General features: G+C 56.0%; 2 protein-coding genes across 3 annotated transcripts in view; both read right to left on the reverse strand.

The window, feature by feature from the left end:
• Positions 1-81: 81 nt before the first annotated feature.
• Positions 82-19,401, reverse strand: MAPK8IP1 (mitogen-activated protein kinase 8 interacting protein 1). Of its 2 annotated transcripts, none has more exons than XM_080640430.1 (12): positions 19,052-19,401; positions 8,136-8,241; positions 5,916-6,224; positions 4,329-4,410; positions 3,221-4,033; positions 2,963-3,038; positions 2,207-2,379; positions 1,864-1,973; positions 1,639-1,755; positions 1,484-1,554; positions 1,254-1,352; positions 82-896 (listed from the first exon to the last, which is right to left on the reverse strand). In XM_080640430.1, exons 1-12 carry the CDS (start codon positions 19,150-19,152, stop codon positions 824-826), a joined length of 2,130 nt encoding a protein of 709 aa, XP_080496556.1. In that variant the 5' UTR covers positions 19,153-19,401; the 3' UTR covers positions 82-823. The 2 variants fall into 2 exon arrangements, with proteins under 2 accessions (XP_080496556.1, XP_080496557.1); XM_080640431.1 differs by lacking the exon at positions 19,052-19,401 and adding an exon at positions 9,361-9,787.
• A 2,591-nt stretch (positions 19,402-21,992) lies between these two features.
• Positions 21,993-27,156, reverse strand: part of CRY2 (cryptochrome circadian regulator 2) — a 28,998-nt gene continuing 23,834 nt past the window's right edge. The window contains exon 12 of the mRNA XM_080642947.1: positions 21,993-24,145. The gene's annotated coding sequence lies outside the window, so the exon portion shown is untranslated. The remainder of the gene's footprint in view (positions 24,146-27,156) is intronic.

Below are 27,156 nucleotides of genomic sequence, written 5' to 3' on the forward strand. Positions count from 1 at the left end.
AGCTATTCTGTGCAGTAAAGCCTTGGGCTTTCCTGGGATGGAAATGAGCTGAGCATGGGAAGGGTCCAAGTATACACCCACTGCAGTCCAGACAGGAAATGGCACTTTAATAGTTGTGGCCAGGGTGACAGGACCAAGATGGGGCTACAGCCAAAGCAGCCAAGAGGCCAGGCTGGCCCGGGCCAGTGGGAAGCCACCTTTTCCTGCCAGGGTGGGGCCCTGCTGCGGCTCTCTCCTTCCTTGAGGGGCCCTACAACTGCGGGGGCCAGCATGCCAGCAAGGTTGGAGGTGGAGCCAGCCAGAGGCCACACAAGTGACAGAGCTGGGGACAGGGATGCACCTCCACCCGCTGCTGTTTCCTTACTGGAAAGTCCTTAGGAGGTGCTGGTCTCAGCCTGAGCTCAGGGCCTTTGGTTGGGGTTGGGAGTTGGGGGCAGGATGGGCACTTGCAGGTGGCATGGGTTTCATCAAGGCAGAAGAGAGCCAGAGGCCCTGGCAGGGGAAGTGTGGCCCAGGGTGGGACAGAACCCTCTGCTCCTGGATGGGCATCCTTCCTGGCCACAGGCCTGACCAGCCCTGCCCCCACCCAATCCCCGGGCAGCCAGCTCTGTCCTCCATAGATGAATCTAACCCCTTATATTACAATAAACTGCATTTGCCTCTCCCCATAACCCCCACCCTCCCACCCTCGGCCCATGGCCTCCACTTCCCCACCCTCTGGTGATGGCGGGTGCCCCTCCTCAAGCAGTGCCACGTCCTGTCAGCAGCCAGCTGTCCTGGCACTGGCCTGAGGGCCCGGGGATGCAGAGGGCAGACAGCGCTGCTACTCCAGGTAGATGTCTTCTGTGGGGCAGGCGTACTCCACAAACTGCTTGTAGAACTGCTGAAACGCTCTCCTAGGAAGCAGGAGACACATGCTGACTGGGAGGAACAGGAGCCTTCCCCAAGTTCTCAAACTGGAGCCTCAGGGTGCCTGGGTGGGCTCCAGTCCCCTGGCTGCTCAGCTCTGTTCTCTACAAACTGTGTTTCCTAAATGAGACTGCAATTGGCGAAAGGGTCTAACAGCTAAAACGTTTGGAAGCTACTCCTCAAGACCACGCAGGCCTCTCTCGAGGTCCCTGCACTGTGACCTGGAGGCGGTGTGCAGAGCTGGGGTGGGCTGAGGGTGAGGCTGAACACGAGGATTGTGCTCGAGGGCTTGGGCCTGGGCTGGCTGGTGGGCCCGTCCCTTGGTGGGACACACACATACGTACCCCACAGATTCCGCCAAGACTTTGGTGGATTCTTCAGACACAAAGACGTGGCAGGCAAACCGGTGGTCAGCAGGGTGCTTAGTGATAAACCCAAAGTACCTGTGGGAGGACAGCAGTCTGTCTGGGTAGGATGGGGGCTCAGACCCCTCCAGGCACATTCGTGGCCCCTTGTCCTGCCATAATGGCTCCAGACCAAGCCCACACCTCGGCCTCTGCTCCTCCCCACTTACTTGTTGTTCTTTGGATGGTATCCACAGAAAGAGATGTTTTTTAACTGGAAAAAGTGGCTACATTTATTCCCCTACAGGAGGAAGAGTAGAAGAGGGTGGTCATCAGCCTGCAGGGGGCAGAGGAGGGAGAGCCGGGATGGGGCCAGGGGGGTCACCTTGGCCTCCTGGGAGTCATCAGCCTTGACGCCGATCTTCACACCCCTCACGCTGATCTCTAGGACGCAGCTGGAGGGTGGGTTAAAGTGCACGGTGAGCCGGCGGGTGGTGGCGATCTGTGGTGAGGGACAGGAACATCAGGCGTGGGGTGTCCCTCTCCCAGGAGAGGATGGGGACTAGGCTGGGGGGTGGGCACCCGCTTCAGGGGAGCAGGAAGCAGGTACCTTTTGCATAGCGGCACAGAGGACGTCATTGCCCTTGTGGTAGGGAACCTGGACAGAGCCCAGGAACTTTACCCGAAACTGGTCCACCCAGTCGCTGTTTTTGGTCAGGGCTGGAAAGCAAGCATGAAAGTGAGGCGTGGCAGAGCCAGCAGAGGGTGCCACTATCCATGTATGTCCCAAACTGGCTGGGCTCACTTCAATCAATTGTGAAACTGACCCAAAGTCGCCTCTGCTTGGCCCCCTCCCCGGGTGCTGAGAGCTGGAGCACAGGTCCCCCTGGCAGCAAGTCAGGGCAGGGGAGATGTGTGGCCGGGGGCATCAGGCAGGGGGAAAGGCACACTACCTGCCATCTGTTCAGGCTCCTTGGTGACCTCGATGGCGTAGTAGGCAGGAAAGATGCCCCGGGCCCCCGTGCGCATATTGTAGGCCTCGTACCAGTAGTCCTCAGCCTGTAGCTCCACCAGCAGGGGGTCGTCCACTTCCAGCTCAAGTTCATCTTCATGTCGAGGCACAAACCTGTTCCCAAAGAAAGCATGTGAGGACTTCACCACCGGCCTCTTCAGCCAGGCCTTCCATCTATGCCCCACCCTGCTCTGGGGTCTGGGAGCTGCACTGGCATCATTAGTTCAATGAACACTTGCAAAGCGTCTGTGAGCCTGTCAGTGCTAGCTCCTGGGGGAAACCAAGGTCAATCAGATATGCATCGGCCATGGAGGAGCGCACGGACACGGGAGGAAGTGACCGGAGCCACTGATAACATGTGAGAGGCGATGGGAAGCAAGCACTCCCATGTGGAGGGAGGGAGGGTGTGGGTTTGCTGTGGGGTCAGGTATCGGGTGCTGGGTGCCCTCCTGGGCTCTGGTGCCGTGCAGATCGGGTGCTTGCTCCTGCGTTCTGGCAGCACAGCAAAGGCCACAGGGTACTGAGAACATCGGCTCCAGCACCCTGCTCATAGTTCCGAGGGGACAGACACTGTCCCCTGGGGCTGAGAGGACGGATGAATGCCAGTGGCAGGTTGGGTTTAGGCCATGTGGTGATGGCAGAGGCAGGGAGGGGTGGCCCGGGGGCTGCCTGGCCAGCCCAGCTCTGGTGCTCGTACCTGAAGATGGCCCGATGGGTCTGCTCCTGCTCCTCCCCGTTGATGACACAGGAGAAGAGCCCAAAGGACTCCGCACCTATGGATGAAGGGCACTGGCTGGAGGAGGAAGGTCCCAGCTCTGGTCGAGTTTTGAGGGGCAGGTAGAGAGCTCTCAGTCCTTATGCCTTGAACTGGATGGGCCTGAGGCCTCCTCCCAGGAACACCCTCGTTTCAGCTCTTCCCACCCAGGTCCCCCCACAGCTCCCGCTGCAGACTCACTGGAGGAGCGAGAGCGGCCACTCATGAAGACGTTCAGGAACTTCTTGGAGAAGTGGACGTCGGGCTCGTCGGGTGTGGAGTCCTCAGAGAGGCAGGCAGAGGGCCTTGGCCGGGGCGCCTCCTCATATTCTTCCCCAATAGCCGACTCATAGGGCGAGGAGGCAGAGGCGCAGTTGTCATAGACAGTGGCCGAGTCACTCTCGTCACTGTAGTCTCCGAAGCACGGCCGCAGGCTCACAAGCTCCAGCTGTGCGTGCTCATCCACCACCAGCGTGTACTTGACCGAGTCGTAGGACAGCGCACTGGTGTCCGAGCTCAGAGAGGCCCGTGGAGGCGGCGGCGGCTCCCCCATGCTCCCCCGCCACCCTCCACCTAGTGGCTCAGCCCGCTCTGGGGAGGACAAGCAGTCGAAGCCCTCATCCTCCTCACTGATGGAGGGGTGCGGCCGCCCTGCTGTTGAGGGGTAGGCAGCAGGGTCTGGATCGGAGCTGACCGACATCCGGCTCTCAGCTGGCGGCAAGAAGGCAGAGGTGGGCTCTGCAGGGTCTGGGGGCCTCTGCACTGGTGTCAGGTAGATCTCCTCAGTGGCCTCCAGCCTCACATCTGCCTGGTAGTGGATGCGGTCTCGATGCGAGTGGCCCCGGCCACCAGGTGGAGCAGCCTGAGGGACACTGGGAGGCGCCATCTGGGTGGCAGCACTGCGGCGGCAAGGGCTGTCAGTGGAGGTGCCTCGGTCTGTAGTGGGGGCGGGGCTGCTCTGGGGTGGCAGCTCATCGCTCAGGCAGATGTGTTCGTGTGCAGGTGTCTGCTCCCCTACAGAGCAGGCAGGTCAGAGCTGAAGGCAGGTGCCCTCACCCTTGGTTCCCAGGCTACCTGCTCCCCACACTCAGCACTTTTACTCAGCATGTCACGCAGGAGCAGGCCCATGGCTGGCTCTGGAGCCAGCCCTCTCACTCGCGCCACAACTGACCTCAGATGGGCCCACTCACAGCTGTGGGACAGGCAGTTTACCTCTACTCACAAGCTGGAGACTATTGGGTTTGCCCTCTGCATGGGGACTGGGTCAGGGCAGGTAGGAGTCCAGGTAAGGGGAAGGGTACTGACTTACCTGTCTTCAGGGGTGAGGATGATCGAGACACCCGATCCTGCCAACTGTGCTTCTTGCCCAGAGAATTATTATTCAGCGTGTCCTGTGCAGGAAACAAAAGGCCCTGTGACAGAAGCAGTCAACAGTGCCCGGCACAGAAGGCCCTGGCCCTGCCCCCATCAGGCCATCCCTAGGCCATTTGCTGCACCCTACCCTCACCACTTGTCCAGGGCCTCACCCCAAACCCTCTCTGGAGTAGGCAGGACAGGCAGCAAGTCCCAGTCTGCCCAGCCAGGCCTACTGGCTCTAGCCAGCCCTTCCTCCTGGCTCAGGGAAGCTGGCCAAGCCTTAGGGAGATGCTTTAATCAGCCTCCACAAAAGAGGTGATGGCCGATGTGTGTGCTGGTGAGTGGGGGAGGAGGTGGGGAGAAGCAGGAGCCATCTGGGCACAGGGTCAGACCCCCAGTTCCAGACACTGAGGATTAGGTAACATGAAGACTTTCACGTCCAACCCAAGTCCCTGAAGCTCAGGAAGCTATGGGCAGAGGCAGCTGCAGAGCCTGGAAAGAGCACGAGGAAGGGTCTCCCAGCAGCTGGCCTGGGGACTGGGGATGAATCATCCAAATGATGAATCCACAGCGCGGTACCATCAGCCCCCCAGGAGCACATGACTGAGGAATGACAGATGTAGTTGTCAGGGGCCCTTCTTGCTGGATCTGCTGGGCTGCCCATGCCACATTCTCAGCCCCCAGGAACCCTCTCCACAATGCCTGCATACAAGGCTCCCTGCACACAACTCAGGCCCCCTTTCCTGGGAACATCCTCACAGGCCCTCACATTCATGAATTTGGCTGCCAAAATCCACCCCTGAGGATCCTGGGAAAGGAACCAATCCTTTCCCAGCAGCCTCTGCACTCTCCACCAACAGCCCACCTCCCTGAGCTCCTCCATACCCCTCCTCACTGGGCCTGGGAGACAAAGGGCCACAGCCACTCTCCCCCACCCTATTCAACCCTCCTTGGCATCCAGCCACCCAGCCCAGGGGCCCTAGGCCCCCAACTCAGCAGAGCAGCTCCACCTCCCATTTCTCCGCTTGCCTTCTGGGAATTCCCAGCTGCCCACATTCACACTGGCTGCTGCCTCTGAGCTCCCCATCCCCAACTCTTACCATTTCCCTTGATCTCCCACCACACCGGCCACTTCGTATGCCCTTTTCTCCAGGCCCTGCTTCTTGTCCACCTTACCATACCCTAAGCAGGAAACCCTGCCACAGCCTGAGGTCCCAGGCTCCAAACCCTGGCAACCCCTCAAGCCCCCTTCTCTTAATGCCCCGCTCCTCTCCTTGCTCAGATCCGAGCGCTGCTCGGGCCTTCACGCCTCCTCTCCCTACGAAAGATCTTACCTGCGCCACCCCCACCCCCCACTCCGAGACCACTTCCCCAGGGACCTGCCCCCCCTGGGAAGCTTTGGAAGGTCTCACCAGCCGGAGACTTCTCCCCACACCAGACCCCGCAAGTTCCTCCTCAGCACCTCCTCGCGCGCCCACCTCCCGGGGCCTGACCCCGGGAGCCGCCCCTTCAGCCCCGCCCCACGCCGCTCGCGCCTCACCTGAGACCGCGGCACCTGCGGGAAGAGATTGAGCGTGGTGGGCCGCTTGGGTCGGTACGTGTCCCCGCCGCCCTGGCCCTGGCCCTGGCCCTGGCCCTGGCCGCGGGGCGCCGGCTCCAGGCGAGCCTCGGCTTCGGGCGGTCCCGCTCCCGGACGCCGCGCCGCGCGCTCCTCCTCGTCCTCCTCCTCGTCGTCCTCGGCGCCGGGAGTGTCCCCCGCCGCGTCGATCAGGTCCATCTGCAGCATCTCGGCCTGCAGCCGGCTCCCCGCGCAGCCGCCGCCCCCCGACAGCAGCCCGGCACGCGGGGGCTTCACCGGGCAGACGGAGGGGTGTCAGGGGGCGGGGCCGGGCCGGGGCTAGGGCGGGGCCGAGGCCGCCGTGCACCGCCCCCCGCCCCGGCGAGTCCATTCCGCGGCCGCAAAGAGGGGGAGAGAGGGAGCGAGGCAGGAGCTCAGGGAGAGGAGGCCGCGCCCTCCCGCCACCCGCCAGGATGCTCGAGGCCGCTTCCTCCCCACTCCAGTCGGAGCCTTTGACAGTCCACACCTCTCCCCTCCCCACGGTCCCCCGCTTCCTGACTCTTCGCACCCTCCCGTTCCCTTGGCAACAGCCCGTGACCTCACCCGGCTAGTAAGCAGAGCCCAGAGTGAGGTCACCGCTGTTGCCATGGGGAGGAAGGGTCGCCTAGGAGTTCGTGCCCCATAAGGGATGGGGTAGGGGTTAGTATTTGAAGGGGGCAGTGAGGAAAATTGGGAAAACAGTCTCAGTTAGGCGAGGGATTACGGAAGGGCCGCAGTGCAGACCCGAGGATCTGAGCGAGGCTGGAAGAGGGATGCTGAAAGGGAGGGGCACGTGCGGGCACCGGCCCAGGCACTGGCATAACCCACCCTCCTGTCCACAGGCCTTGGCCGCTCCAACCTGAGATTTTCCCTCAGGCCAGTCTAACCTTGAGAGTTACGAGTCCTATTCTAGTTCCAGCTCTACCACTAACTCCCTGGCACCTTGGACAGATTTCCTGACCCTCCAGTTCCCTCACCAGTTAAACTGCCTCCCATATTCCCAGAGAGGTGTGAAAGCCCTTTGGAGCTTTCTAAGGCTCCACAGGGTATACCCCAGGGCCTTAGGGCCCTAGCTGGTTGCAGGACCACCCTCTGCAAAGCTCTGCCTGTGCATGTTGGGAGAGTGGGTATTGCGGGAAGAGAATAGGTGTATGACCTTAAAGAAACTATGTCAGGGCCCTGGGACCATTCCCCAAGGCCAGCCAGAGTAAGTGACCTCTGCCTCCATCCCTTCCTAGCCTGGCCAAAGGGTGGAGGGTTGGGGTACAGGTACCTGAGGGTTATCCTCCCCCACCCACTTGGTTTCTTCTTTCCTGGCTGGCTTACAGAATCTCTTGGGAAAATAGGAGGTCAACACAGAGACAGGAACCCCGTCCCAACTCTCCTTTGCTAACCACTCTCCTAACATCATGTCTACTTTGGCCAGCCACCCTCCTGGGGGCTGAGAGAAGCTCTGGACTCTGCAACCAGCCCCATGCTTTGCCTTCCATTTCCTGACTAGTGGTTCCTTCTTTTGATTCTGAAAAGATACAGGAGATCTCCATCTGATCCAGGTGCCCCAGATGCTGAGGACCTCCTGGCGGGATTCAGAACTTTAGGGACAGAGAGAGCCATCTGTCCTATGACAACGCCACGGGGTCAAAAGCAGTAACAATGCTGGGTTAACCCTCCCAATGGGCCTTCAGGACTGTGGGCCAGAGAGGGTCTGCGAGGCCACGTGGTGTGGTTTGGTGCAAGGGCAGCAGAGGGAGTGCTTGGCTCCTTCCTCCTGGCCCAGAGCACTGCAGAGCCCTGACTCCACCCTGCTCTGCCTCAGGCCCTCCGCCAAGGCCACTCCCGACAGGATTTAGGGTCTTTCTGAGCTTTCCCTTAACTAAGGCCCTAACTGTTACTGTCCTAGACCTCAAGACCTCCTGCCCTCTCCCTTCTTGTGGGCACTTGAAGGAGCTACCTCCTGCCTTAACTCCTGGCCAAAAAGAAAACAAAAATTCGGATGGAGGCCCAAGATGTGCCAAGCATTGTACTGAATGTCTCCTGTATGCTATTTCATTAATGAGGGTGCCATAGAGACCCTGAAAGCCCCTTAGTAGATGTGGGGGTGCCCTCAACCCTGTCCCTACCCATCCTGCCACCCCACTTGGGCTCCTGGGAGCCCACCCTTACCCGTAAGGACAGGGTGTCTTTGCACTGCAGACTGATGCCACACTCATCGGTGATCTCTGAGAGGTCTTCATCCTCAAACTCCTCCAGGCTGATATCATGGGTGAGCCTGGTGGGGACAGGAAGCCAAAGTTACCACCCAGGGGGACCGCTCAGCCCTCTGATGTCTCCCCAGTACATTCTCCAAGGGGCAGCCCCTCGAAGGCAGATCACAGCCCCCAGAGGATGGGACCTGGAGTCCACCGGTACCAATGCGAGGGGTAACCAACAGGCAGGGAAAGAGTTTTGGGCTCATGCCAAAAGGCAGTCTTCCCGGGGTGGCAGTGGAAGGGGAGGCTCCAGGTTACCCCAGCTCCTCCCGGCTGGGAGCTGTCCATCCTGTTGCCAAACCAGAAGCAGTGCCTGGAAGGCCCAGCTGCTCAGAGCCTCAGCTCTGCCAGAGAAATGCCTCCCAGGGTCAAGGCAGGTGCCAAGGCCAGTTCACCCATGGAGAATGCGAAGAGCTGAGAAGAGACTCCGAGGGATGCCTGGAGTCGGGGGCTCCCTGTCCAATCCCTGCAGCAACAAAACCCCAGGCGCTGGCAGAGGCCACTCCCCAGCCCCAGAGGAGTGCGCCATTCCCCCAGCCGGGAAGACGCACGCTGCTTGAGTCACAGAGCAAGGAAGGGAGATCTGGAGTCAGTGTGGGTCATTCCCATCCATTCCAGGACAGACTAGGCCACTAGTCTATGTTCTTGGTCTCATCTCTTCAACCACAAAATCACTTTGCCCAGATATGGACCCTGAACAGGCTACAGAGATGGGGTCAAGGAATTGGGGCTGGAGGTATGCTGAGCTCAGGAGGCAGTGTTCCCCAGCACCAGGACACTCACTGGCTGCACTAGAACCCTCTGCCCCAGGCCAGCCCTGTGCCCCCTCTCACTGCGGTACCCATCTGCTCCAGCCCTAGGCTCCACCTGGTTTTTGGTGTGAGTGGGACATTAAGGAGAATTCTGTGGGGAAAGTTGGGAACAATTCTGAGCCTTTTCCCAAATAAGACCAAGAGACTGAGACTTAGAGAGAGACCCACAGTCCAAGGTCACCCAGGAGAGGTGGTGGCCCAGCCCCCAGGGGAGCCTAGGAGGCCCAAGCCCTCTGCCTCTCACCTCAGTCAGCCCCAAACAGAGACTCAGAGCTCAATGGAGCTGCCCCCCAAACTTCCCTCTCCCCCAAGCCCCCACTCCCCTACCAGTGCTCCCACTGATCCTCCAACCAGCTGTCATTGTCTGGGCTTGAATCCATCTTCAGGAAGAGCTGCATGGAGAGCCCTGCCCGGCCAGGGGGCTTCAGGGCCCCAGGACCGCCCTCTCATGCCCAGAAGGGTTGGGGGGCCAGGGCTCAGGGCAGGGCTGGGGCCACAGGCCTGGGCCTGCCTTTCTGCATGCTGCCCGCTGCAGAAGCCTGGAGAGCTCATTAAAAATACATGGGCCGGGAGAGAAGGCAGCGGCTGCCGACCCAGGCCCCAGCCCAGCTCTTCCAGGCCCAGCCCTCAGCTGCAGGCAGCTTCCTCCCCCTGCGATGCTGATGCCCAATGCCGCTGTCGCTGCCGCCTCCCCGAGGGATCAGGTTACTGCAATCAATGCTACAAGCTCCACCTGCCCTTCCAATGCCCCTGTCGGGGGGCTGGAGTGGCCCCCCTCCCTGGCCCAGGCTTGTAAGCAGATCACAGAAATCTGGGCGGTTTACCGCCAAAAGCCAGCCCCTGATCTGCTTTAAAGGGCCAGCGCCACACTCAGGGTGCCTGATGACCAGATCGGGGTGAGGTCCTCTGAAACTCTCCATGAATGGATGGCCCACAGCTACATGCTCAGCCCCACACCTCATCAGAGAGGTTTCTGTAGGCCCCGGCAGTATACAGACAGGGCTGACCGGGCAGCTCTATTGCCCACTGAGTGCAGCAGAGAACCCTGCCCCCTGACTAAGGCTCTGTCCTTCAAGCACCCAGGAAGTGTCTATGGGCACAGAGGCTCCACAGCCAGGGCAAGGGCAGACCCTGTGTGGGCCCTTCGTCGCAGAGCTGGCAGGGTGGCCTGGGAGGCAATGAGCCTTCTGTCACTTCAGAGTGACATAAGTAGAAGCTGGAAGGCCCCTGGAGGGAACTGCAGAGAGGAATTCGGACCAGGGCAAGGGGGCCTTCTCTAATCTGAAGCCGGAGGGTAGGGAAGGTGTGGTGTGGAAGTGGGGGTAGGCTGGGGAGGACCGTGCAGCCTACAAGCCAGAGCAGCTCTGTTCAGCCAGGCCAGCACAGGGTGGTAACTCCGGCCCTGAAACCCGGTGGCTGGCACTAAGTAAACGATTAATATACACGGGCGAGAAGGCACCCCTGGGACTCAGCCAGCATTAGGGAACCCTGAGATGCCCTCAGAATCTTCCCGCTCTGCTGGTGACCCCTGCACACATCTACTTCCCTTCCTCACTGCCCAGCCCTGGTCCAGCTCCTGCCTCTGCAGACCTCCCCACTGGCCTGCCTGCATCAGTCTCCCCAGCCCTGCACCACTCCACCCCCTCTACCACTATCTGGCCAAGCTGTCTGAAATACCACCCCTCTGCCCTCCACCCAGGGGCTCTGCTGGCAGCTGACTCCGTGGCCTGGCATCTTAGGTCTCCAGCTCCTCTGGGTCCCCAGCAGCTGCCTCCCCAGGGTCTAACATAAGCTTGTATGGAGCACATGGCAGGCTCTCACCTGCGCTTGCTGGAAGAAGACTCAGTTAAGTTAAGCCGCTCCTCAGAAAGCCCCTTGCTTCCCCCCCCCCCCGCCCCCGCCATCCCCGTGCTAGTGCCTTACAGCCCTCCTGGCCACACTCACTGGTTCAGTCATCTTCTTGCTTGTGGTAGGTGTTGCCAGCTGTGTGGGCTCAAGACAGTGCGGTGGAGTGTCTGCCCTCAGACACTCCCAGATCGCTCCAAAGGTGGGTGGAGCTCACATCCCCCACTCGGTGCCCAGCAGGTGATGACTACAGGTCCCCTCCCTCCCAGCTACATGCCCGAGGGCAGAGCGGCAGGTCCTCTTGCATTCACTTGGTACTCGGGGCACAAGCCTGCTAGATGCTTGTCAATGACTTCCTTAGCTTGCTCCCAAGCTCATCTCCACACCCTTAGACCGCTGATATTCCCACTTCGGGGCACAAGCCTGCTAGATGCTTGTCAGTGACTTCCTTAGCTTGCTCCCCAGCTCATCTCCACACCCTCAGACCAGGTCTGGGGTCGGGCAGGGACAGCTGTTTCATCCTTTACAGAGGAGGAAGCAGAGGTCACCTGGGGATCAAGAGCACCTGCACTTGATCCCCAGCTCCATCGGGCGGGTTAAAGGAGCTCCTTATCTTTCTTTTCTCTCATAAGCCAGGCAGGATGGTAGAACGGTCACCATATCAGGCTTGGAGGCCAGAGGCCTGAGATCAAATTCCGGCTCCACTTACGAGGAGCAGCGGCTCCATCTCCCAAGCAGAAGCCGGCCATGGCCTGCCTCTCCCTCAGTCCTCACTACAACCTTGGGAGAGGGTTTATTTTGCCCATTTTCCAGATGGGGACTCTAGGCTCAGACATAAGGTGTCGTAGGTCCCATATATAAAATGGGGCCACCCACACCCACCTCCAGGGTGCTGGCGAGGATTCACAGAGCAGAGTGTTTGTGAATTGCAGTGCTGGGACCAAAGATCAAGGATGGACTGGTCAAGGAGCCCCCTTTGCAAGCCACCCCTCTCCACCCCCATCCCCACCCATCCTGGTCCCGGCCCTTTCTCCTGCTCCTCGAGGCCCCACGAGGGAAAGCTAAATAGACCCTTGGTTCCTCCAGGCTCAAGGAAGGCAACTGTGGGCAGGAAGGGGGAAAGAAAAGATGGAGGGGGGGAGGGAGCAGAGGAAGGGAAGAAGGAGGGAGGTTTCCTCTGGACCCCACTATCCACCATCCCCATGGAAACCTGAGCCCTGAGCCCCAGGAGGCGGCCTCAAGCTGAATCACAGGAGCCCTGCAGGTCTCCATCCCTGGCCTCTAGACCTGGAGACTCAGCAGCTTCCCTTCGCTCAGCCACACAGGTGAGACATTCCCGAGGTCTGATCCATATTAACCTTGGTGACTCTGTGTCATGAGTTTGGTCTCTCCAGACTGCCCTGACCTGGGATCTATCTTCGTTAACCTTACCCTAGTCCAGGGCCGGGTCCTGCCTTCTGACCCAGCAGGCTCCTTGCTGCATTCCGCACATGCCATTCTCCACACTCCCACCCTCCCTGAGCCGAGTTCTGACATGAACATGCCTTTTGTGTTCTGATGTTTATTTCATGGCCTTTTCCCTTGCCGTGTGCAGTCACACCACGCTGTTATCCTCTTTCCCCCCACCGCAGCCCCAGCCCTTTCTAGTTTGCTGTTGCAACCCAACAGTGGTCGGCAAACTCATTAGTCAACAGAGCCAAATATCAACAGTACAACGATTGAAATTTCTTTTGAGAGCCAAATTTTTTAAACTTAACCTTCTTCTAACGCCACTTCTTCAAAATAGACTCGCCCAGGCCGTGGTATTTTATGGAAGAGCCACATTCAAGGGGCCAAAGAGCCGCATGTGGCTCGCGAGCTGCAGTTTGCCGACCACTGCACTAGCAGGCCGAGTTAGAACTGTATGCAAAGTAAGAGTTACGTGATGAAGTGCTGAGGCTTTAGCTGAGCAAGGTCAAAGCTAAGCCAGGCATTGGGCTGTCCAGAGGCCATACTTGATTTCCTGCTTGTGGCTCTCCTGGAGCGAGGTAAGGATGCTGCTAGCTGAGTGACCTTGGGTCCTGGCCATGGTGCCCCACGCATGGGCCCCTCTATCGACAGAGAGCATGGGTGGTCCAAGGGTCCAGCCTCTCTCTGCCTTCTGAGTGCTATGGCTCCCAGTGGTTCTCAGGACACCTGTGGATCGGCTGCTCATTTCCCTCTGGCTCCCCTACAGGCCATTCTCCCCTGGGCATCCAAAACCAACATTTGAAAGGCAAATTTAGTCTTGTCACCCCTCCCCAGCTCAGGATCCTTTAATAGCTTCCCCTGTCCCTTAGGGAAAGGGGCCAAAATTCTCACCTGGGGCCTGAAGGCTCAGCAGGGCCTGCTCTTCCCTGTACCTATATCACCCAACTCCTACCCCGTACGCCATGTCTCCAACTCGCAGCTCTCTAGGCCGAACAGCCCTGCTACTGGTCCTCTTAGTCCCTCCTGCTGGGTATTTCCGATCACTATAATTTTACCTTTGGGTTCTACAAACTCCGGTGGGCTCCCCTTAGAGGTGGCTGGTCCATAGGGTGGGATGAACCATGTGTGGTGCCTAACAAGTACTTAATAAATGGTGCTGAGTGAATGAACCACTGGAGTCCCCAGGTCTTTCTAGATTTTCCCCCTTGGAAATCTCTAAGTCAGTTCTCCTTTCATCTCAACTTCCTGTGTGCCCACCCACATCAGAGTCGGGGTAGGATGTGTAGGCCTCTGGGAAGGCAGGACTGGCTGAAACGGTGCGGTGGGGGCGAGCCGGGCCCAGCTGCACCCTCAGAACCTTCTCTCCACCCACCCCCAGCTCTGGATGGACACAGGTCGGGCTGCGTTTGTTCCTCTGATCTGGAATTCCCTTCCCAACCATGTCCACATGGGGTCATCTCCAGTGGAAACTGAATCCAACCCAAGAAACCCAATCCAAGCAACAACCCCTACTCGCGGTTACCAATGTCTGATCTGGTTAAACTCCTTGGTGTCCATACGCAGCAAGGACGCTGGGATTGGACTTTTGGGAAACTCCCCTGAGAAGACAATCCCACATGTGGAAAACCTTGTACACAGGATTGTATTCCTCACACCAGCAAACCACGGAAAACAACCACAACAGCCCAGCACCAGGGCTGGTTAACCATGCCCACCCAGTGGAGGGAACATTACGTAGCCTTTTGGATGAACGTTATGAAGTCTGTGTATTCATGTGGAAAATGGCAACCAATATAGTGAGCAAAAAGCGAGAATGCGTGTCCTATGGTTTCACGCGATGACTCACACACAGGAAGCAACATGAACAGGAACGTGGTGGTGAGGTGTGATGCGACCTGGGTAGCGATGTCCTCTCTGAGGCGTCAGTGGCCATCTCTCTCACTAAGATGAGACTCCCACGGGCTTTGGGCTCAGCCCAATCCTCTCCAGACCCAGACCCAAAACCAGCTGCCTCCTTGAATCCTCCTTTTGGGTCCCCCCGACCTAGAATGCAGCAGGTCTAATAACAATTTCACCTCACTGCTCGCCAAACCTCTCCTGTTGGGCACCACATCCCCGAGGTGCTCAGAAACAACCAGGATCTCTGCCTCTCCTCGCTCCTCACACCAGATCCCTCCACACCTTCCTCACATCCTCTCCCATCCTTCCTCACCGGCAGCATGGCCAGCAGTCCCCTGCTTCCCTGTCCACTCTCTACCCAGCAGCCGGGGTGATCTTCCCCACACGTGGAACTGTTCCCTGCCTAAACCATGCTGTTCCCACTGCTTGTCAGTGAACAGGCCAGGTCCCCACATGGCCTTCGAGTTCTGCTTTCCCTGCTCTCCACACTCATGCCAGACTGGGTGGCAGGCACCCTGCCTACTCTCTCTGGTCTTGGGCCCAGGCTATCCCCTCCCTCTTCACCCCTCCTCCTCTTTTTTTTTTTTTTTTTTAATGTATTTTATTGATATTTTACAGAGAGGAAGGAAGGGGATAGAGAGTTAGAGACATCGATGAGAGAGAAACATCGATCAGCTGCCTCTTGCACACCCCCTACTGGGGATGTGCCCGCAACCAAGGTACATGCCCTTGACCGGAATCGAACCTGGGACCTTTCAGTCCGCAGGCCGACGCTCTATCCACTGAGCCAAACCGGTTTTGGCACCCCTCCTCCTCTTGGGTGATACCCACAAGGCCTGAGCTGAGAGGACCCTATCCTGACCTGCTGACCCCCAGGCCCCTGACCTTAGCCATGCACCCCTAACAGCCTGTGTAGGAAGGCCTTGTCCATCTGTCTGACACCACCGCCTGCATGACGGCCAGGCCATGCCTGCCTCTGGAGGGACTCTCTGGGGAGCCTGGCAAAGGGTAAATATATGTTGAGTGAACCAAGGACCAGCCAAGTGTGTCGCCTTGTGAAGAGGTAAGTAAGGAGGCCCCTGCACCCCCCGGTGGCCTCTCTCTATCCCTGAGGCACTGTGTTGGGGTAAGAGCACCACCATCCAAGGAGTCATGAGGCCACTATCCCAGCTCTGCCACTCACTTGCTGTGTGTTCTCGGGGAAGCCACTCAGCTTCTGTTTCCTCTGAAGTAAGAGGAGAGGAGTTGGTTTGGATGAGCTGATTTCTAATGTCTTTCATCCATAAACCCAGGGCAGGCTGCTCACTTTACTTTCCAAGCATCTTTTAAAAACATATTTTAAAAAGTTATGCTTACACTATAATGTAGTCTATTAAGTGTGCAATAGCATTATGTCTAAAAAAAAAACCCCAATGTATATAACTTAATTAAAAAGACTTTATTGCTAAAAATGCTAAACATAATTTCAGCCTTCAGCAGGTCATAACCTTTTTGCTGCTGGAGGGTTTTGCCCCCAATTTGTAAAAAAAAAAGCAATATTTGTGAAGTGCAATAATACAAGATATGCCTATCATGAACATGTATCTCTTTCATTTTAAAATTATTGTGTAAGTTACACAATTTGTTGTAAAAATAAGTTACAATATTTTTTGTAAAAATAAGAAGTCAAATAATACAGCAGTATGTACAATAAGTACAAATCCCTCCTCCTACATCATGTTCACAGGCAACTACTACGGTAGTAACTGGTTGGAGAATTTATACTCAGAAAAGAGACTCCACATGTTTATTTACACCAACTACAATGAACTCCCCACCCTTCCAGGTCTATAGCATGCTGACACCACTCCCCCCACCCCCACCCACCACCACCAACAACTCTCTTTCAACATTCCAGGGAGCTCTCTCTTCAGGGTGGCTCTCAAATCAGACTGCCTGGGTTTAAACCCCAGCTCTGCCACTTACCCCACTTTTTAAAAAATATATATTTTTATTGATTTCAGAGAGGAAGGGAGAGGGAGAAAGAGATAGGAACATCAATGATGAGAGAGAATCATTGATCGGCTGCCTCCTGCATGCCCCACACTGGGGATCGAGCTCACAACCCAGGCATATGCCCTGACTGGGAATCGAACCGTGACCTCCCGGTTCATAGGTCAACACTCAATCATTGAGCCACGTCAGCCAGGTGTTACCCCACTTCTTTATGCCTCAGTTTCTTCCATTGCAAAGTGGGAATAATATGTGGCTCGGGAGGGAGTCCTCTTGTGCAAAGAGTGCTCAGAATGGTGCCCAGGCAAAGCGAGCGCCTCGCAGGTGTCAGCGCGTCCACTGTTACTCTCTGACAACGTGCACTGTTATTTTCTGTTCTCCGGTAGGGCAGCACCCAATTTTATCCTTAATTAAGTAAGAAACCAATAAAGCACCATTGAGCACCTGCTCTATGCTGGGCATTGGGTGAATCAAAGTTCAGGCACTGACTCCTTATGCCTTCTGGAAGCTGACAGTGGTGTTGGGGGCACATGTGCACACACCAGATAATAATAATAATAGCAACGACAGCTCTGCATGACTGCAGCTCTCCACAGTTCTTGAAACTTTCAACATGTGTTCCCTCATCCAAGTCTTAGGATGGCCCTGTGCAGACACCAAAGCCGGCATCGTGGAGCAGAAGCAGAGGCTCAGAGGGTTAGGTGCCCAGCCTCAAGGCACACGGATAAGAAGGCTAAGCTAGGACTCAAACCCAGGCCAGCTGGACCCACGACTCTCCAAAGATCCACCAGAGAGCAGTAACCATCCAGGGTTAAACCGAGCGAGGCTAAGGGACCTGAGAGGCTGGGCGAGGGAAAGGGCAGCGGGGACTGCTGGAGCCAACAGGGCAGGCCACGTGGGGCTGAGGACACAGCTCTGATTATTCCCACCAGCCGGCCTCGTCTCCACAGCCAGGCCATGGTGTCCTGGAGGGCCGGCCCATGCCCCCGCCTGGACGTGCTGCCACCCTTGCCCAACTTGGCCGGGACTGGACACACTCACTGGCTGGCATCCACCTTGTCACTCTTCTCCCTACAGTGTCCATAACCTGCCTGCAGGGGCAGCTCCGATGGAGAGCGCTGTCACCTGGGGACCAGGAGGCAGCTGAGGGGAGGAGGCAAAGCCGTGCTCTGGGCCAGAGACAAGCCTGGAGGTAGAGTGGATTGAACACACAGACCTGGATCCAGTTCAGCCTCAGGCTCTGACTTCCTCAGGGTCCTTGGGCAAGCCTCCTGCCTCCCAGAATCTCAGCCTTCTTGTGTAGAGAATGGGTAGGCGGATCCCCACGCCCAGGTTGGCTATGAGAGCTAAATAGCCAGCACTGGGAAACTGTTTGAACAGAAAGGAGCTATATAAGTGCCCGCTAGTACGAAGGAAGGGCTGACACTTGTTAAGCACCGGCTTAACAAGTACATTAAGGGATCAATAATATTAATTAGCTCACCTAAGAGATGGGACTCAAGGAGGACAAACACCTGCCCAGGTAATGCAACAAGAAAGTGGTGGAGCTAGGATTTGAACCCAGGTCCCCCTAAGCCCACTGTACTCCCACTGCGGGGGGCCTCCAGGTAGGAGGGCAGTGCTTGTCCAGAGGCAGCGTGTGTCCTGCCAGGTGGAGTCAGTCTGACCTCAGCCTTGTTACCCTGAGGCACTAATCACAAAGGCCCTATCCCTTGAGCCTTCAGGCCTGGCCTCCTCCATCTGGTCCCCTCCCGCCGGTCCCCCCCAGCTCAGCTCTGGGCCTCAGGGGAGGTTTCCAGTCCTGATGATGCCATTAGAAACCCACAGGGGTCCCTGCCCACCTGAGGGCCAGGCAGCCAGCAAGCCCCTAGTCGGAAAAGGGGCTGGCGCCAGAGCCCAGCTGGGGCCTGGCTGGGATGGGAACCCCAGGAGAGGGGAAGGCATCAGCTCATTAGATGGAAAAACAATGGGGTATGTCTAGGCCTCCTTCTCCTAGGCTCTGGAGCAGTGATACCTCCTCATGCTCCTCCACAACTAAGGCCAGGATTATGGGGAAGGCACAGCAACCCTTCCCCACAACACCCACTGTCCACTTCTCTGAAATCCATCTTCCAGTTGCCTAACACCAGGGAGGCGGCAGGAAGTGGGATGAAGAGCACAGATCAGGGTCCTGGGTACTTACTCCAGCAGGGATCCTCCTCCCACAGTGTTCCTGGCTGTACCTGGGCCATCCATTCCAGACTCCCCCTCCTGCAGCTGGGCCTAGGATCTCTGGGCTAAGACTGAGCCTTCTGCACCTGCACACACCTGACAAAGTCGGTGCTTGTCCAAATCCACAGAGGGTCCTGGCCAGGCAGGGCTGGGGGAGGGGCCTACGACTCCCTACTTCCAGCACCAAGGTTGTCGGTTGCCCCAAGAAACTGGTCCCGCGGGACACCCAGTCTACTCCCATCTTTATGGCAGGCTTCGGACTGGACACAGGCAAGCCTACCTGCCTCTTCTTAGATCTCAACCAGATCTCAGGCCACAAAGTAGGGGAGAAGGCAGCCACCGCGCCCCCTCCTCCGATTTCAGCTCAGAATCTCTAGCCTAGGACATGGAATGGCGGAGGGAGCTGGCTGCACCACGGGTATGCAGCGGCTATAAGTCTGGACTTGAGGCTGAGGGGATTCTGGGAGCTCTTTCCAGGAAAGAGACCCCATCCCCAGGCCGCCCTCTCATTCCCGGAGGTCTGGTGTGTGTGAACTGGGGGCGGAGAGGGGTGGGGTGGCGGGTGAGTCGGAGCAGATCAGTCCCGGCTGAAGGGCGGGGCGCAGAGGCCAGGGATTCTCACCTGAAATTGGGCGGCGACGCGATGTGGAGCCCCAGGAATGGGGAGGCGGCAGGCGGGGTCGCGGCCCCCCCGCTCGGGCCGCCGCTCTCTCGCTCCGCCATTCCCCGGCACAGCCCTGGCCATCCGGGCGGCGCACGGCGCGGAGGCGGCGGTGGAGGCAGCGGAGAGGAAGGAGGAGGGGGCGCGGCGAGAGGCCGCCGCGGCGGCGGGGCTCGGGCTTGACCCCTGCGGCCCGACACCAGCGCAGGGCAGAGCGCGGTTCTAGACGGCACCCCACTCCCGGGACTGGCGGGAGCGCCGCCGCGCGCGCCCCCGGGCTCTGCCGGGGGTCTCGTGCGCCCCGCTCCGCCCCGCCCCGGGCCCGCTAGCCCCGCCCATTCGCGCTCTCCATGGTGCTGAAGTCGTGGCCCCCGCAGCCCCCAGGGCTTGGCCCAGTTTCACCCTAAATCACACATGTTCTTCTCTGTCTCCTGGCTCTTCCGCAAAGCGCCCCTCCTCCCGTGCCTTTTCGGGCTCTGCTAGTAGGAGGGGGTGGGCCTAGCGCTCAGGTATCAGGTAATTAATTGCGGGACCACGGACACAGGGCCCTACTTGGCCCCCTGCAGCAGCCAAATAAGGTGGACTGGAAAGGCGGGTAGTGGAAGAAGACAAAGGTGAGAATGTGTCCGGAGTGCGCTCCCAGAACAGACAGGTTTGGAGTCTGACCCCCCAAGTGAATAGGTGATGTGGTCTTGCATTAGTGACTTAACAATCCTAAGGTTTGCTTTTCTCATCTGGGAATGGGAACAATAGTGATTCCTCACGTGGTTGTTCTGGGGTTGAAACGTAATATCAGTGTATTGTTACAGAGGCTGAAAAGAGCGCATCTCCTGTTGGGGTTCAGGTCACACCCCATCCTGTCCCCTTACCTTAAGGAGACCCTCCTAAGGACTCTACCTAGAGGGTCTTCTCTCTAAAGATTGACCCAAGCCCCATTTCAGCCCCAAGCAGCTACTAATGGTGAACTAAACCCTTCCTCTTGGCTTCTGCCTTTCAGCTTCTCCATGTCCAGACTTTCCCAGATTTTTCATTTTCTCGACATCTCAACTGCAGTTCCTGCAGAGCATCCCTCTTTTGTACCCACAGACACCCCATAGCTGGCTTCTCATATCCTTTTTAAAAATATATTTTTATTGATTTCAGAGAGGATGGGAGAGGGAGAGAGAAACATCAATGATGCGGGAGAATCAATTATCAGCTGCCTCCTGCATGCCCCTAAGTGGGGATCGAACCAGCAATATAGGCATGTGCCCTGACTGGTAATCAAACTGTGACTTCCTTGTTCATAGGTCAACGCTCAACCACTGAGCAATGATGGCCAGGCATGGCTTCTCACATTCTAAGACTCTGGGCCTTTCCTTTTACCGCCCCTCCCGCACCCTACCCAGTTACCTTCTTGTGATTCTTTTGGTGTTTTTTGTTGTTGCTCCCTCCAGCACCTCTATCCATGTTAGGTTTACGCTGTGATTTGTTTCTTCTGGTCTTCTCTCCCCTAAGGCTAGTTCTGCAAGTTCTTTCACAGAGCATGGATTGATGGACACATGCAGGCTGCTGGCCAAGGCCAGGGCCCCAGCTTTGGTGGGTCATAGAGCTGCTAGCCAAACCTCACTGGCTTCTCTGGCCGCTCGAGACAACCAGACAGGTCCTGTCTTTCACCCCTCCATGAAGAAGGGACAGAGCAAACTGTTTCACAGCTTGTGGAACCCTATGTACAAACCTGGACTGCCAACTGGTTAATCACCCCCTTTTCCTTCAATGTAGCACCCAGAAAAGAGCTGCAGGCACCAGCCCTTCAGCAAACCCCCAGCTCCAGCCCGAAGAACAGATACCCCATGCATGGAGCCAAAGGCCTTGGTTTCCCTGCCCCAGGCCCAGAGGAATGGCCACTTTACCTTTCCTGCTATCTTGGCCCAGACTCCTTTCACTGTGCCCAAATAGTAACCACCTACTGCTATGATGCCTGGCTTTTCCTCCCAGGAAAGCAATCTTACCATCACAGCTAATAATTGTTCCTTAGAGTGTGTGTTTGTCTCAACTAGGGGGTATCTCAGGTTAGAGGTGTGTGTGTGTCTGTGTGTGTGTGTGTGTGTAGGAAAACTCCATCTTTCGGAACATTTTGCTCAGGAACAAAGGTATCCCTTGTTCTTAGCTCCTGAGACTAAGCCAAGGCCACATTAGATAGAAGCCAGGAGAAGGAGAGAGGGAAGGGGGCCATCAGGGGCTTCAAAGCAGAGCCAAGAATGAAACAAGTCCCAGAGTCAAGTTCCTCCTTTCCCCCTTCTCACTCTATGCAGGGCAGCTTGTGATATGCTTCCTCCATGCCTGAGCCCCTTCCCACAGGAAGTTGGCGTGTGGACTAATGTTCTTACTTCCAGTGGTCACAGGAAAGCCCATGAACACTGCACAGAGAGGACCACTCTGGTCAGATGGCATGAGACAATCAGCTTCCAGGCCCTGGTCTTGGCTGTGGGCAGATCTCGACCACCTAACCAAAGCCAGAGGGCGTGCATCCCTTCTGCACCACACAGCTTTGGCTTAAATGGTGGAGGTGAGGTAAAGGATGGACCAAAGGCCTGACTGATCCCCAGCCTGGGGGATTTAAGCAGACCGAAGGCTGGCCAATGCAGAGATAACTCAGGAACCTCATCCTGGGCCTGGAGTGCTCCGTGCCATCCTGGCTGATTGACCCCCAACTCTAACAAAGATCTGGTGCTCCAGTTGCTCACCGAGAAGTCTCCCCCTACCTCTATCGCTCCCCAACCCCACCTCCCTGCCTCCTCCAAGGAGGAGTGAGAGGCTCCTGGTTCCAGCAGAACCAAGATGGTCTGGCTTAAGGCTTTGCTCAGGCTCAGCCTTACTCTCAGTCCTCGGACCTCCCACAAGATTGACGACAGCACAGCTTTGCTCAGACAGGATCAGGCATTTATGAAACAGGTGAATGTTCACAAACAAACTGTGGGAGAAACACACTTTCCCAGCAATAGAAAATCTCTATATAAAGTGCATTTTGCCTGTGACCATTTCTTCCCCATGCTGGCCCTTGGATCAGGATTTGGGGCAACGCTCTGCAACAGCCCCCAGGGACACCTGGGCCAGGAGAGGGGAGGCACAAAGCCATCATGAAGCTCCAGGCCACCGGATGCACCCTTTCCTCACCTCACTCTGCCCAGCTTCTGCTGTAGACCACTCTATTGTCTACTTGGGAATGGGCCAGCATACCAGGGGTGATGAAGTAGGGATACGTGGTCTGGCCAACTTATTATATCTTAGGGAAGAGAGCTAGCATCAAATAGGTAGGAGAGGGGGCTTATCCTGATATTTGAAGGTGCTGCTAAATAAATAGTGACCTGGCCCTAAGCCCTCTGGCTTTCTCAGTTTCTCAGACCAGCCCTTCCAGGCTTGCTCTAGTCCCCTTCTGGCAACAGTCCCCAATTCTCTTTCCTCCTGGCTGGGGCTTAGGGAAAGGTTTCGAATACACGCTATCACCTGTGCCCGGCTCCCCCACAGGATTACGGGATAGTTCTAGTGAGGGTGACATACATACAACAATTGGACTGCAGAGGCAGCTCTCTGGCTGAGCAAATCTCAGGAAGAGGTCTGTCAGTGTGCTGGACAGCTGACGGGGACGGGCCTGAGCCCAGGGTCTGGCCCCAGGACAGAGGACAGTGAGGGACAGGGCTGGGGCCCAGGGAGTTAACAGCTAGGAGGCTGGGAAAGGTCACAGGGAGGTAGAGGAGAAGGCCCAGAGGCCAGCTTAATGTTACATGTGAAAATAAAAATCCAGAGGAATTAGCCTCTCAGCTGTAAGTGCACACACACACATACACACATGCACACACACACACACACACACACACACACACACACACACACTCATACTTTGTGGCTCAAGTGCAGGCCACAGGGTGGAAGAAAGACTTGCTGCAGCTGATTAGTCCTTCTTTCCATTATTTTTCTCAACACAGGCCTTCGACAGTGGGAGGTTGAGGTGGGAGGCACAGACCACTCCTGGAATGTAAGGACTTTGCTTCTCTGGGTCAAGCCTCCCGTCTGCTACTTCTGGTGTGTTCGGTTGGCTCTCTACTTAGACCATAACCAACTCTGCCTGGCAGTCCCCATCCCAGTCCATCTGCCTGGGTCCTTGGCATCCAGCTCCTGGCAGGGCTAACATGGCAGCCTGCAGAGCAGACTAGAAGGGCCCCCCTGGATGGGTGTCAGCTGACCTCAGTGGCAGCACTGTGGTGCCCTGGAGTGTGGCCAGAGGAGCTAGGAACCTGGCCTCCTCCTGGTGGAGGCCCTGGGTCTCCATGGTCAGCTCTAAGGCTGGCTCTCAGCTTCTAGGGAAGGAGCAGTGAGTGCTGGGTTACTATTTCTAACCTTAGGTTGGCAGCCCCACAAGGTGGATGCACTGCCTTCCTAGGCTCCATCTACAGTACTGTGCACACAGGTACTGGCGTGCTTCTGTATGATGGAAAGTTTACAGATCTGTTCACAGCCTTGTGCTCTGTCCTAGATGCCTGAGGAAGGGTCTGGAGGACCCAGTGACAGGGAATTTTTAAAAAAGAACAAAACCAGGCCAGGGGACTGTGTCCAGCACTCAGGAGGAACTCAGCAAGGCTCTGGCCGCCTCTAAAATCCCACGCTCTGGATAAGAGCCAGAAATGTTGCCCTCCTGCTCCTCAGTCTGATGTGAGGAGGGAGGGAGGAAGGGCTGGGGGAGGGGCAGATGCTGGAATCCCAGCTAGGGCCCTACTCTTCTGTTTAGACAAGGCAGGGACAGGTGGTGGCTGAAAATTACAGCCCTGATCTCTAACCTGGTGTCTGAAGGCTGAGGTGAAGCTGCTACAGGTACCTCTCCAGCCCAGGCAGTGTTCAGAATCACCAGAGTGTAACAGATGCATGCACACGCAAATAGGCACACCACTCCTTCCTCTGCACGCGCACACACACACGTTCGCTCGATCTGTCGATGATCAGCTTTTCTGTCGGTTGCTCTCTGCTGCCTGGTGGCTGTTCGGGCACCTAGGCTTTGCTCACGGAGCCACAGCGCTGCAGCTGAAAGAGAAAAACAAGTGCTAAGAGGAACATTCAGGAGGCTGCTCAGCTGCCCAGGGACACAAGCTCCTCTGTCTGCTGCTCTGGGGATGCTCACACTGAGAACTAGGACGAGCAAACCACATGGGCCACAGAGCCCAGGGACAAGGTTGTTGCTGGGATGCCACTGGGTGCCTGAACACTTCCCCTCTGAGGAGGACAAGGAGGAGGAAGAGGAGATGGAGGAAGACAAGGCCATGTGAGGATCATATGAGGTCTTTGGGATACTGCTCGGATATGACAAGGGCAGATTCTGAATTGAGGCAGAAGTGGCTGCTGCCAGAAATGGAGAGTCAGAAAAAAATGGCTTGAAGAGAAGTCAGCCGATGACAGTGATTTTGAGGATGAAGGCAGTGGCTGAGTTTAGGAATTTCCACATGTAGGTAACAGAACCCTGGTACTGTGCTAGAGGTTGAGGGGAGGAGAGAGGAGACACAAGGATGACTCATTTCAGAGAGTTATAACCTCGCTAGTCTGGGACAGAGGGAAGAAATGGCCTCGCACCTTATAACAGAGGCCAGGGTAAGCCTGTCCTAATGCTGGGCTGCCTGTGTAAGTGGTCTGGTGTGTCTGAGAGTGTGCAGACACTCGGTGTTCTGTGCAAAGTCTGTACAGTGTAAACGCTAGTGAGGCAGATAAGAAGGCTTATTGGGCCCATGGGTCAGGCCCTATACACTTGTGCTACAGCTGAATCATGTCTCCCCAAAATTCATGTTAAAGTCCTAACCTCAGAGTGTGACTGTTTTTGGAGTTAGGGTCTTTCAAGAGGTAATTTAATTAAAATGAGGAGATTAGGGTGAGCCCTAACCCTATATGCCTGGTGTCTTTATAAGAAGAGGAGATTAGGACACAGATATACACAGAGGGAAGGCCATGTGAAGATACGGGGAGGTGCCACCATCTACAAATGAAGGAGAGAGGCCTCCGAAAGAACCACCCTGCTGGTCCCCTGCATCTAAGACTTTTAGTCTCCTAAACTGTGAGAGAATACATTTCTGTTGCTTAAGTCACCTAGTCTGTGGTACTTTGTTATGGCTGCCCAAGCAAACAACCCATTAACCCTAAGGATATGGCCTCCATTTTTACAGATGAGATTGAAGCCAGAGAGGTAAATAAATTGCCCAAGACTGCAGCATTCAGAGATGGCAGAGCCAAGGCAGGCAACCTAGGCCTGGCTGACTCCAAACCTGTATGTTTACCACTAAGCAACCTCTATAGTATAGTATTGCTCACTAAGACTTTTAGAGGAGCCCGGCCAGCATAACTCAGTGGTTAAGCATCGACCTATGAACCAGGTCGCAGTGTAATTCCCAGTTGGGGCACATGCCTGGGTTTCTGGATCAGTCCCCAGTAGAGGGCGTGCGGGAGGCAGCCGATCAATGATTCTCTCTCATCATTGATGTTTCTCTCTCTCCTTCTCCTTTCTCTCTGAAATAAATAAATATATGTATTTTTTAAAAAGTCTTTTAGAGGATAGAAAAAGAAGAAATCAACAGGGTGGCATGAAGACTAACATCCAAGCAACATACATGGAAGTTTGGATGTTAACAGAAAAGGAAAAATGCTGTCAAGACTCAAAGACACTGAACTCAGAATTTAACATTAGTCTTCCGACACATGCAACCCTTTCAAGACAAATGTTAACTCTGAATTTATTATCAGAGAATTTCTCTGAAGCTGGTAAATTAAAGAGCAAATGTACGAGTGGGCGCCTATATAGGTCAGTACTGAGTGCCTCATGCTTTAATATGTGTACTATTTTCAACCATTTCCCCTTTAAGCTTGTACGATATAACTTAGTCATATATTTTCACTACCCATAAATGTTACCAAAGCGTATGTATGGTTATTGAAACATGCTGACTGTGTATGTATTTCAGACACAGGTCTCTCTGGACCCTGCTGTTAAGCCAGAGAGCTGGCTAGTCTGCAACGAAAAGCTCCAGGAGAGGACACCACAACAGCTCTACCCCATTCTTCCACTTCCTGTGTTTTCTTTCCCTTCAGGCTTGGGGGAGATAAACAGCGCTTGAGGACTCCTAGGACAAGGGCTCTTACTCTGGGGTTCCTTTAGGGGCCCAGGGAGAGGCTAAGGGCAGTCCATGACAACCCTGAACAGGTGTAATTTTCTGTGAACAGGTGTAATTTTCTGGGGAGAGGCTCCATCCTTCATCAGACTCTCAAAGCATGGGTAACCCAGAAATGTTGAAGGACCAATGCCTAAGTTTAGAAGGTAAGGGGGTTAGATGCCCTCAGGTGTCTATAATGATAGCAATTCAGACTTATGTAGACTCAGCCATGATTTAGTTATGGGACGGGCTCATGAAGGGAGGTGGCAGTGTCTTGGCCTTAGATAAGCCCCAGGGACCCAAGTTCTTCTATGATGGGTTAAAAAACACAAACATGGTAAACTGAGGTCTGGAAGAATCAGCTTGTCCTTGACTACAAAGCTAGTCCAAGGCCTGTTCAAGCAGTTACTTAAGGTGCAGGATCAGCAGACAACTAGATGGTCCCTGTGCTGTTGTTCTCAAGCTTTGACACAGGTTTGCAGACCGAGGGGGTGGGGAAACCAAATGAGGCCTTGCAGAAAAATGATGACAGCAGCACGAAAGGAAAGGGAAGAACAACCAGGGGAGAGGCACCAGGGGGAAAATCAACGCATGAAACATGCACTGAAAAAGCAATCTCTCGATTGCTCAACTCTCTCACTCTGTCATTAATACAAGAAACACAGAAGCAGCTAGAACACAAACTAATGACTGCCTCCCTCAGTGTGCCCACTGTTAGTTAGAACGGCCACCTGGGTACTTGGGGCCTCACACCCCTTCCTGTCCATTGGATGCTAACAAGAAACCCAAATCTGTAAGTCCATCCTTTCCCCATCTAAGGATAGAGGGGTGGGCATGAATGAGCTTATGTCAGCAAAGGATACCACACTGGCTCAAGGTCTGCAGGAAACTTTGGATCCTATA

The sequence above is a fragment of the Plecotus auritus genome (genome assembly GCF_963455305.1).
Source record: "Plecotus auritus genome assembly, chromosome: 9".
In the NCBI taxonomy this organism is placed as follows: Eukaryota; Metazoa; Chordata; class Mammalia; order Chiroptera; family Vespertilionidae; genus Plecotus; species Plecotus auritus.

Bases quoted from the DNA above. Each gene is read 5' to 3' on its own strand.
- MAPK8IP1 (XM_080640430.1), bottom strand. From the start codon at position 19,152: ATGGCGGAGCGAGAGAGCGGCGGCCCGAGCGGGGGGGCCGCGACCCCG. The intron at 4,411-5,915 runs GTGAGGCGCGAG...TTTCCTGCACAG, and splicing joins CGCAGGTGCCGCGGTCTCAG to GACACGCTGAATAATAATTC. The intron at 2,380-2,962 runs GTACGAGCACCA...CTTTGGGAACAG, and splicing joins ACCCATCGGGCCATCTTCAG to GTTTGTGCCTCGACATGAAG.